A 12,563-nucleotide genomic window follows, 5' to 3' on the forward strand; every position below is an offset into this window, starting at 1 on the left:
TTTCTATGCATACTTTCCTGAAGACTTACCAAAATATAAGCATGAAGAAAGATGATTGACAAAATAATGGAGAATCAATTCGTTTCTATATATAACCTAACATATTTTAAAATGATATTTTTCTCATTAGCTATTTATAGTAAGGTATCCTATAACACACATCTAGAGAGATTCAGCAAACCTTGGGTGGTGACTTTGATTTGCATTTACAAAAAAAAAAAAAATACATCAGACTACTTTAAAGATCCCCAAAAGAAAAAAGCAGAACCTTCTTCTCACATAAAGTTTTCTTTTTAAAGCAACTTAGTCCAGTTAAAATTCTATCTGCAAATATTCTTTCTTCCCTCCCCCCTTTATTTTGATACAAGCGACTATATTTATGGAATTTTGATGAAAAATCTGGTGAATGACTTAGAAGTAAACGCTGTGGGGGGGGGCTGGAGAGTAAGGAGCAGAGGGCAACAAATATTTGTGTATCTGTTCTTTCTCAAGCTAACTTCTGCCCATCATCCCACTTAAGTTTTCACCCCCCAAAAACCTGTCATTCTTTACAAGGTACAAAAAAAATGATAATTTCTTATTACATGAGATCAAATTGTACATGAGAAAGTCATGAAAAAATTAGAGTAAATATCCAAAATCTATAGAATTAAAGAAACATATATAGGTGATAATGTAGGAGAAATGGGTTATTTCTCAGAATAAACTAATTGATAACTCTTGCTAAGCAGTTGCAAAGGTCAATGAGCATTAAGTCAAAATATCTCAACTTTTCTGTACCTGTGTAGAAAGTGTTTTTGTTTTTGTTTTTGTTTTTTTTAGTTTTTTCTTAATCGAAGTGTAGTTGACACACAATGTTAGTTAGTTTCAGGTATTCCACAAGTCTGTGTGTGATGCTGTGCTCACTGAAAGTGTAGCTACCATCTATCAACACACAACACTATTACAATACTATTGATGGTATTTTCTATACTGTACCTTTTATTACTGTGACTTATTCCGTAACTAGAAGCCTGTTTCTCCAACAGAAGTCATTTCTTTTACATTGTGTGAAATTGTGTGATTGTATATTTAAATTGATAATTGTAGGACTATAAAAGATAATTAACGGCTAAATCCTATTTCCAATGGACAGATGGAATTATCTTTAGAATTTCCATAGTGATTCAAAACATCCTTCATCACCCTGAGGTTAAAGTACAGAACAAGGTGGCAGAATGGGTAAGTGAACTTATATAATTTCTTTTGTGATTTGAAACCTTTAACCTCTGGAAACCTGCAAAGGAATCTACTGTCTGGGTTATTGAGTCCGTAGATCATACTGAAACACAAACACTGTTCCTTATGCTTACTATGAATAGACATAGAAGTAAGGTGTATGCTGATGCATAGTGAGGGAGTGACATTTGAATCAAGGACAAGCCTCATAGATGATTAATGTCTAAATAAGGAAAGTACCACACAAATAGAAATATATTTTGATAGTTATCTTTATTTACTATTATATCCCTACATTTTCAGCATAGCTTTTAAAAAGTAGATTCTATATTTTTTATTTAATTGTTTGAATGTTTGATTCATAAACCAAAAAGTATAACAAAATATATCGTGAAAGTATTCTGACCATCTTTGTAGCTCATCTCCGTGGATGAGCTTCTCTGCTTAGAAGTCATTGTTAGTTTTTCTTGTTTGTTCCCCCGCCCTGAATTTCTTTGTGCATATAAAAGAAAACAAGGCTATATATTCTTGGGGTATCTGGGTGGCTCAGTTGGTTAACTGTCCGACTTTGGCTCAGGTCATGATCTCATAGTTCATGAATTCGAGCCCTGTATCAGTCTCTGTGCTGATAGCACAGCAGAGCCTGCTTTGGATCCTCTGTTTCCCCTCTCTCTCTCTCTGCCCCTCCCCCCCTTTCTTAAAAATAAATAAACATTTTTTAAAAGGACTATAGATTTGTATTTTTCCTCCTGTTTTTCACTAAGAGCATATCTTACATATCATTGTACTTATTTTTGTAATTGCCAGGTTTCCATCAAAGTACACAGAGACCTTCCTTATCTAAGTTTTCTTTTTATTCTTTTTTAAAGGTGCATAGTATTCCATTATGTGACTGTCTGGTCATTTAAGTCTTCTGTTTTTGTTTTTGTTTTTGTTTTTTTTAATCTATCTTTATTTTTGAGAGAGAGAGACAGAGTGTGAGCAGGGGAGGAGCAGAGAGAGAGGGAGACACAGAATCCGAAGCAGGCTCCAGGCCCTGAGCTGTCAGCACAGAGCCCCATGCAGGGCTCGAACTCACAAACTGTGAGATCATGACCTGAGCTGAAGTCAGAGGCTCAACCGATTGAGCCACCCAGGCACCCCTTAAGTCTTCTGTTGAGGGAGATTTAGGTTATGCTAATTTATTGAATCAGTATTCTATTAATGAAAATTTTGGTAATTTCCAATTTAAAAAAAATCATTTTATTTTATTTTCCTTATAGATACCACCTATCGTTTTTTAATTTTCATCTCCAAAACAAAAATTTTGTTTTCCATAGGCTTCTATTTTTTCTATTTTATTTTCTATCTATAGTATACAGTGGGACTTTGTACTGCTTTATATACAGCACTACTACAGTTCACACAGTTTTTGTGATTGAAGTCACTCGAGTATACATTTTGAAGAAAAATGGGTTTTCTTATGCTGAAGCCTGGCAAATATGCTGTTTGTAGCAAAACAAGGCTAAATACGTTGAGAGGTAGTGGTGACTGTCTAATCTATCTGTCTGTCTATCTGTCAATCATCTATCTATCATCTATCTATCATCTGTCTATCTATCTATCTAAAGAATAACTGATATGACAAAACAGTCTTATTTTGAAGAGTCCATCATAAGAAAAGCCTTATTTTGAATATGCTTTAAAACAAGTTGACCACAGGAAACAATAGTATGTAATTAAAAATTCTGTTACAAACTTGAGGGGAGGAGTGAAATTGTCTAATAATGACAAATGCTGCTGTTGACTTTTTGGACTGGCATATTAAAGCCAGTAACGAATTGAAACACTAGGATATATGTATCATTTCTAAATGGAGAGCGGCTTTCCTAAAAATCCCTCTGGAGGTGATACACAAATAGGAAGATCTCATATCAGTAAGGAAATCCCATTTGTGATTGTATTGGACAATGTAATTGTTACTTATACTGAGAAGAATCTGTTCCTTCTTTAAAAAGTCTGATGCTCAGACCCATGAGGCTGTTAAATAGCCACACAATAATAAACATAGTTCCCAATAATATTGAACTCATTTTGTTTTTTTAAAAGGTTTGTATTGTTAATTTGTAATTATTCTTACTAATATCCTTATGAGATGATAGTTACTAGAAAAAGATGTGTTACTGCTACAGTGTTTGTTGAATGAGGAATACGAAGCTGTTTATTGTGCTAATCCTCCTATGTACCCTCTTACAACTGTGTAGCGTTCAGTCTGTGGGCTAATTTGAAGAACCATTATAGTGGAGCCCATTATAATACAGGCTAGAGAGGAAAGTATACTGTTTCCAGACAGACTTGGGATTCAGTCTGGGATCTGCTACCTCTTAGTTGAGGACATTGGGCAAGCTATTTCTCTCCATGAAGCTCAGTTTCTTCATAAATAAGGGTGAAGGAGTAGATAATACCTATCTCATTAGTTGTTGTGAGATCGAAGAAATAACCTTTGCAAAGTTCTTGGCATATAATGATCCAGTAACTGTTATCTTCACCTTTCTTTCACTCTGGCTCTCTGGGATTTTCCCAGGGCATTATTCCAATAACAGCTTATCTTTTGGGAGGGAAGAAACTCGATTCAGATTTTTTTTTTTTTTAGAAAGTGTTATCAAAGATCACTCTTTCCCATTGTATTTTTCAGCTCAATTTAACCTTCCAAAATTGGAACTACACTGTTTACGTGGTCAATATCAGGTAATGACAGAATTAATTATTTAAGAAATAAAAAGTAATTTATTTACTTATTTAAGTAAATAAAAAGTCTCATTTAACGCTATGCTCTCTCTCTCTGGTTATACCCCACACACACAGCACAAGTACACACACACATGCACCATATTTATAATCTTTCTAAAACAACTCTATATTTTTTGATTTCTGTGCACAAAAATCTTTAGGGCTGTAGCAATTGGTTTTAATTTTTTGATCATGGATCCCAACCTTTAAAAAAAAATTGTATGTATTCCCAAAATATGTTTGCGATTTCAAATAAATTTGTGTGTGTGCATTACTTAGCCAGTATATGTTATAATATACCATAAATTAAAAGAAGATAATCACATATACCTAGAAGTCCTGTTAGTTTCATCTCACACCCCAGTGGACCATCTGTAGCACCCCAATTTGGAGACTGTTTTTCTGTTAGATGAGATATCTATAGTCTGCACCTAGCTTTTCAAAAATAGCTTTTACTATTATATTTAAATACTATAACTGCCTAGGAAATAGTATAATCCACATATCCTCCTCTGCACCTTGTTTCCATAGTTTTATTGTTAGTTTTCAAAAGTATGTTTCATGAAACCTAGATGTGTATTCTGTGAACCCGACAAATGTCGTTAACACAGAAGAAGGATCACGTTGAATTAGCCCGGAAGTACATTCTTAAGCTGAGTGCATCTCTATCTATATCTGAACATCTCATATTCTTTAGTATACTAACATGTGTTGTGAATCTTAAAATCTTGGCACACGGCTGCCAAACTTACTTGACCATGGAGCCATTTGTTCTCAGACATGTGAAAGAACTATACTTTCAGGACACATATTTGGAAATAGTGGCCTAGAATGTTCATTTTGCTTCTTTCTTTCACCTCCTCAAATTGTGTTGTTGATGATGTGGCAGATGAGGTTGATAATGAATGTACATATTTGTATTTATAGTTTTCACCTGAGCACTGGAGAGGACAAGATTAAAGTCAAGAGAAGCATTGGAAATGATCCAAGGTAACACTGACAAAGTCTTAACAGAAAGTGTAACATCCTTTCTCTCACCTGTTTTGACTGTCTGGTAGAGAAATGAGAATAATGAAATAGGAGGGAAACATTTTAATCAAGTAGCACTTTTATTTCTTTAGCACTAATACACACTGGTTTGTTTTTTTTTTTCTTATAGTCAAAACCATCAAATAATTGAGTGGATAGAAATGTACATCTGATGAAAAATAATTCAGAAGTAGAACACTTAAAATGTCTGAGTTTTTATATTTAGTATTTCTAGCTAGTTTATGATAACCCATTACATCTTATTTGAAATTTCAAAAAGACCATCAAAGAAAAAAAGATAGTTAAAGCTTATGTATGGTAGCATCTAATAATATGGGTAATAGCTACTTTTCAGAAGTTTTCATTTTAAAATTCGTATCAAAACCAGGCAGGTAATTTAACAGATCTGTCCACTTTGCAGAACCCACTGGCATTCACAGGCCAGCTTCAGAGGGTGGTATAATTAAAAACAACTTTAACTCCTAAATGAAATAAATTTAGTTGTGGTCAGGTAGTCTATTACATCTCCAAAGAAGAAAAAAAAAGTAGTTGAAAAGGAAAAGTTCATGTAATTCTTACTCCGTTTCAATTGACTGAACTGATTTTATAGATTTACAACAGTAATGATGGAATATACTTCTTTTAAGGTGATGTATTCTTACTAGAAGACAAAAATAGAATTTCATATGAAAGTTAACCAGAGAATTTCTTCTTACTTTTTTTTTTGTTTTCTGTTTAATATTAAAAAAGCAAAATTTTTTTAATTATAGTTGAGACTTTTCATTTCTGTGTATCTTCAACAGATTGGCTTGAAACATCCGATTAGGGAAAGAAAGTTCCTTTTCCTTTATGATCTAAAGAACAGAATAATTATGTTAATGCTATATTCTTGAATGGTGGCTGGACTTCTCTGTTTGGCCAAATAACTTTTTCTCCAACCTGTGCTGCTAGATCATATTGAGCTTGGAATAATGGACGCATGATACAGATCCCTTTGTTGGATACTTTGTCTAACAATTGGGGCAGCCAAAGTTGCGGGTGTCCTCAATGGTATATCCTCTGTAGGAAGTCAGCATTGCCCTTTTTAGTGTACCTTCTGTGATTCTTCTACTACCCAGCAATACTGAAGTCTGCCATCACTGGCATACATCAGTACCTCGGAAACTCTTGCTTGAAAGACATTGACATTCATGACATTTCAGTTGTCTGTCAAACCAATGGGTAGCTTCACAGAAAATTAATATGGAGAGGGAACCAAGACCATATATATGGGAAAGTCCACATGTGTAGTTTTTATTTGGTATGAATCTTTGTTTCACAATTTTTTGAAACTGTTTAAAAGCTTATTGTTTGAAAAAAATTTTTAATCATTTTAAAGTTATTTACAATGTATTCTTACAGACATTCTCCCCTCTTTTTTTTTTCCTACTCTCTACTTCTCTTATGTTCATTGATAAATTTTTAGTCTCTCATAGTGTTTTCTCAAAACCACAATCTACTAGTTTTACACACACTTTTTTTCCCCAAAGTTTTCCTTTCAATTTGATTGTAACACTTAACACAGACCATAACCTCAGATAATGCTATCCTCCTCTATCGCCCAGACAGGAAACCAAAGCCGCAGAGACTGGTTTATTCAAATAAAGGGTGATTGATGGTAACAACTGATGGAACTTTGTGGAACCATGAAACAGTTTCAGTTTTCAGGATGAGAGAGGAAAATACAGAGATAAGGCCTGTGAAAATGCATGGTCATTCTTGAATTGCTGAATTTGGGTATTCAGTATCATCCCGATACATTGTGTTCATTATGTTCTCAATATTCAACAGAAGTAAAAGGTCATGTTCCCAACTCTAAGCTGTCAGTAACTAGAGTGGCAAAGCTTATCTTCCAACAATAATTTAATCATAAGATACTTTTTTTATAGGCCATTTAAAAAATTATTAAGTGATGACAGTTCACCATTATATTTATAACTGTTTGTCTTGCTCATCCTGAAATATGACTTATATATGAACACTAAGCAGTAGATCATTTTAGAGATAAATAGCTTTTCAGACTGAATTATGAGAACAGTTCAGCACTTTGCCCTTGAGATGAGCAGATATTTAGGGGGAAAAAATAGAACTCTTCTTTAATTTCACCTGACCTTGAATAGCATAATTTCAAGGAATATTTCTTTTTTTAGCACCACAAATATATCAGTACTCTATTTCATTTTTATTGATACCCACATAATTTTATAACTTAGATATGCCATGCCTCTCTCCTGGGAGCACTTATTTCAAAAGCATTGCTACCACCTTGACTTCGACATGTTTTGATTTCTGCTATTGACTATGGCTATGATTACAGTTGAACAGAAAATTACATTATTTTGAAATGTAGAACCAAAGGTTTTTATGGGGCTTTTAGGATGCATCTCTGCTTCTCTTAGAAATATTTTCTTTTTAAAGACGTTCAAGGTCAGACAGTCTGTAGACTTCTGCAGGATGCTGGCCGATCATCATGTATATTTTAAGTATTTATTTTATAACTTTTCACCATATAACATACTTGGCAAATGCTTCAATCAAGATGGAAAATCATTATCACAGTTCGGGAGAAATTGGAACGTATTTGTAAATGGTAATACCCTTAATAATCTTAAAGTCAAGTGATCATTTTAGTCATATTTGTTGGAATTTAATTTTTCTAAAAAACTTTATTATTGGCTATAAAGAAACAATGAAGAATTAGTCATAAGTGTGGCCCTTTCTTGCATGTACTCTATAAATATTACTTAAAACATTTCTCAAAAGAACTGAGGTTATATGATACGATATAATAGAATTATACATGCAATATTTTCAATATAATCTATTCATATGTAGATATTTTTAACATTCTAATTTATCCAGTAATAGGAGGTTTTGAGTGTCGTGGCCTGTTGAGTCTCCACACTCCATGGTCATCCCTCTTACTACCATATTCAAATATACTGTTATTCCACACCCCCCTGCCCCCCCAAAAAAATCAACCAACAATTCCAACAATTCCATCTGAAATGTTTTTCTAGGTTGGTGATTTGGGCCCTTCTAGTTTACAATGCTACCAACAATCCCAATTTAGAAGGAAAAGACATTCAACAGAAGCTCTTAAACAATAATGAGTCCCTGGATGAGGGCTTGAGGCTATATGCAGTGAGTGTAAAACAACTGGGTAAGTTCCTTTAAGTTTTTAATAAGTATTCTATATAACTATTCAGGTTTAACTGAAACAGCCACAGAAATACTCTTCCATTGTGCATCGTTTGCTTATTTAAAACTATTTTTTCTGATGATGAAATTCATCCTATTGGTGGCGCTGTAACAAATGGGTGACCTGGTTAACGTAAAAGACAACAACTCAACGCGTATGAATCTAAGGGAATGAAAGGGGCAGAGGAGAGTTTATACTCTTGTGGGGGACATATTCTGGAAACGCTAAGAATATGAGCAAAGTGCCAGGATAGCCTTGACCAGAATTGGCTTCAGCAGCAGGAATAAAGAGTGTGTACATGTACATCTAATGAGGTAAATCTTGGAAAAGGCAATTCCATATAAGAAAACATCTTATGTTTTCTGTCTTCGTTAATGATACCACTGTCTCCACAGGGATAGGCCAGAAATCTGGGAGTCATCCAGGGTTTAGATTGAGTTCCCACCTAGACACGATTCACGTCCTGAGCTCCAGCCACACACGCGGGAACGCTTGCCCTTGCCCAGACATGCCATGCCCTTTTATGCCTTTCTAGGTCTGGCTCACACTGCTCTGCTCTGCTCCCACCATCCACCTGCTTCTCACACCATTGTTTTAAAGACAACCCAAAGTCATCTTTTCTGTGATGTGTTTTATGACATCGTCATGTGTAAATAGGGTCATTTGAGCCTCTACTTCATGCTGTCCAGATACCTCGAGCACTGTACAAATCAGAAGGTCATAGTGTTTGACTGGACTTGCTGACATTCTTATGGATGCTTTCCTTAAACAGGAATCTCTTCTCACTTGAGCACACATGTTAGTTTTTTTCACACCCTCACTCCCCACCTCCCCAGGAACCTCGCACATTCCCAGCACTTAAATACTTGAATAAATAAATGAATGAACTTTGATGGAACTATTTTAGAAAAATCAGTGATCACAAATATGGACAACGAAAAGTAAAGTTATTACTCTGTTGCTATGTGATTATAATTATATTACGATTAAGTGTATTCATAGAAAAGGAAACTTTGAGACTTTTCCTTAGACATGTGCAGGAGGCTGAAGCGAGGGCAGTGGGCAGCCCTCAGTCTCAAAGAAGCTGGTGTAACTGAGGCCACAATCCCGGCGTGATAAAGAAGCAGACAATCTCTGTTTCTGTGAGGAGCTACCCATATGTAATGTGTCAACATACACAGTTACAGAGAACTCAAAGAGGGCGGAATGCAAACCATCCGTGTTGTCACCACAAATAGTTTCTTCCTCCTCCTCCTCCTCCTTCTTCTTCTTCTTAAGTTTATTTATTCTGAGAGAGGGAGAGAACACAAGTGGGGAGGGGCAGCAAGACGCGGGGAGAGAGAGGATTCCAAGCACTGTCAGCACAGAGCCTGATCCAAGGTTCAGATGCGTGAGACCATGACCTGAGTGAGCCAAAACCGAGAGTCAGACGCTTACCCAGACTGAGCCACCAGGCGCCCCAGCATGGACAGTTCCTGAGCCTCTGTGGGAGAGTGCTTGCTTGTTCACAGATGGGCCACCCTTTCACACATGAGTCTCCACGAGGAAGAAACGTGAGGAATAGTAGCTTACATATGACCAGGAAGCCGTGTGAGTGTCAGCTGGCCTCGTCTTTGTTCTAGAAAGCTGAGGAAACCCGGAAAACTGTCCGCATCCCTAGATTTGTAATTTCTACTACTTTAAGTTCTGCCCTTTACTGTTTTTCTGCCCAGTGGGCCTATGAGGAAAAGTTTGTACCAATTGAAAAAAATAAAGGTCAAAACCCTGGCAATTTGAAGCCTTAGAATGTAGGTGGGAGAGTTCTTTGAATGTTCAGTTGGTGACTATAACACCAGTTCCCAACAGTCTGTCTGGTATAACTTGCTGTTTTTCAGTTCTGAAATAACAAGATTTTGTTGATCTATTGCTCTTATTCTGGTGTTTTAAAAATCGAAAAGTCTGAATCATTTATGTCATGACACTTGCCCAGAGAGTTTTCAAACAACAGGTGGGGTGATTTGAGGGTGAGGGCATGTGTGAGAGACATGTGGTGCCGGTTCACAGCTCTCTTTTTACTATCCTCTCAGCAAACTTCCAGGCAGAAGATGCTTTCCGAACAGCTGGAGATTTTTCCATAAAATATGCGAGCAACTCAATGACTACAGTATTTTATAGCCTTTTCCCTTTGGAAAAATATCGTACTGCATTTTGAATTTTTCAGGATCATCATTGTATGTAGGGTTTACTAATTTTTTAAAATATTTTTTATTATTATTTTTTTACCATTGATTCATTTTTGAGAGACAGAGCATGAGTGGGGAAGGGGCAGAGAGAGGGAGACACAGAATCCAAAGCAGGTTCCAGGCTCTGAGCTGTCAGCATAGAGCCCGACATGGGGCTCGAACTCACAAACTGTGAGATCATGATCTGAGCAGAAGTCAGACTCTCAACCAACTGAGCCACCCAGGTGCCCCTAAATGTTTATTGATTTATTAAAAAAAATAATGTTTATTTATTTTTGAGAGAGAGACAGAGCATGAGGGGGAAAGGGGCAGAGAGAGAAGGAGACAGAATCTGAAGCAGGCTCCAGGCTTAAGCTGTCAGCACAGAGCCTGACGCTGGGCTCATACTCATAGCCCTGAGATCATAACCTGAGCCAAAGTCAGATGCTTAACCGACTGAGCCACCCAGGCGCCCCTATTTTTTAACTTGAGAGAGAGCGTGCGAGTGAGCAAGTGGGGGAGAGGGGCAGAGGGAGAGACAGAATCCCAGGTAGACTCCCTGCTCAGCACAGAGCCCGATGTGGGACTCGATCCTGGGACTATGAGATCATGACCCGAGTCAAAATCAAGAGTTGGACACTCAACTGATGGAGCCACACAGGTGCCCTTGTAGTATTAATTTTTTGAATAAACCTTTATTTTACTAATTTTGTCTGCTAATAATTTACATTAGAATAATGATGTATGTTTCATGATTCTACTCCCATACAGGTGTGACTTTGATTTGGATAATTTTTGTGTCTGAAATGTGCTAAGTGTTTCTTTTTCCTAATTTCTAAATTTTTGCAAATTCTGAACATAAAAGCTAGTATTTCAGTATTATGTGAAACAAATACCTAATTCCCAATGTCGTCATTTTGCTCTCATCTTGCACCTCTGCACTTCAAAGAATAGATTAACCTTTCTGTGTTGGTTGTTATTTTCACATAGGTTTATGTTATGCCGATGAGGATCCCAAAGGCTATCAATGGCCACTCATCCCACCGTCTGTATACAACTTCCCTTGTCCAGGGAAGCAAGGCTTTTATGCTTCAAGGACATGGTAATGCTTTTATTGAATCCTGCCAGTAAAGCTCCACATTATCCACCTCCACATTTGTGCTGTGCCGTTGTTCCCATGTGTCATATATTGATAGGAAAGGGCAGGGAAGTCTGTGAATACCTAAATCATTCACTTCAAGGAGGGCAAAGATGATGTTACCAAAAAAAGCTTTTTACTCTAAGCAACAGGCTGATTCAGGCTTTTCCAAAGAAAGATGGGGAGATCTGGAAACCAGAGTGGTCTGTAGAGCAAAGCACCTTGTATATGGATGAATAAAGCGCCTGATCACAGCTTTGGAACATGTAGCTGAAATTCCAAGACTTTAAAAAAAATTCTTTTTTAAATGTTTATGTATGTATGTTTTTTTTGAGAGAGAGAGAGACAGAGTGCGACTGGAGGAAGGGGCAAAAAGAGAGGGAAACACAGACTCTGAAGCAGGCTCCAGGCCCTGAACTGTTAGCACAGAACCCAACGCAGGGCTTAAACCCATGAACTGTGAGATCATGACCTGAGCCAAAGTCGGACACTTAACCCACTGCGCCACCCGGGCACCTCTGAAATTCTAAGACTTTTAAACAATTTGGAGGGGGAAGGAGGCAGAAAAATAAAGGGAAATAAAGTCAGAATGCAGGTGAGGGCAGGCTGCTAATGGAGACTGTCAGGGTGTAGATTTTCCCTAATTGTTTAATAGAAACCCCAGAGACGGGTCGGTGGCAGGGGATTCCGTGAAGAGCAAGTTGGACCCAGTTCTTCATGCTCTACCTCACCCCCCAGTGAAGAATTTTCTCGCAGGGGTGGAGGGGTTCAGAAATGGAAAGTGCCCAGACCTTGCACCCTCTGCCGAGTTTGGTACATGCTAGGGAGGAAAGAAGGGTCTTCAGAGAGTCACTGACCCTAGTTTGAAACAAAGCTGTACCTCTTCTTGGCTGTGAGACTGGAATATTCTTTGGTTTCTCTAAGTCTTTTTCCTCACCTATAAAGTATGGATTATAATCTGCTATAC

General features: G+C 37.0%; 1 protein-coding gene across 5 annotated transcripts in view; it reads left to right on the top strand.

Annotated features, from left to right (window-relative positions):
- The window catches only part of ADGRG6 (adhesion G protein-coupled receptor G6), a 139,331-nt gene that overhangs the window by 84,905 nt on the left and 41,863 nt on the right, over positions 1-12,563 (top strand). For all 5 annotated transcript variants that reach the window (XM_043592481.1, XM_043592479.1, XM_043592483.1 and 2 more), the window contains 5 exons: positions 1,136-1,221; positions 3,893-3,945; positions 4,915-4,977; positions 8,076-8,218; positions 11,449-11,560. In XM_043592481.1, the coding sequence (XP_043448416.1) occupies positions 1,136-1,221; positions 3,893-3,945; positions 4,915-4,977; positions 8,076-8,218; positions 11,449-11,560 (457 nt within the window). The remainder of the gene's footprint in view (positions 1-1,135; positions 1,222-3,892; positions 3,946-4,914; positions 4,978-8,075; positions 8,219-11,448; positions 11,561-12,563) is intronic.

The sequence above is a fragment of the Prionailurus bengalensis genome, chromosome B2, assembly GCF_016509475.1.
Source record: "Prionailurus bengalensis isolate Pbe53 chromosome B2, Fcat_Pben_1.1_paternal_pri, whole genome shotgun sequence".
In the NCBI taxonomy this organism is placed as follows: domain Eukaryota; kingdom Metazoa; phylum Chordata; class Mammalia; order Carnivora; family Felidae; genus Prionailurus; species Prionailurus bengalensis.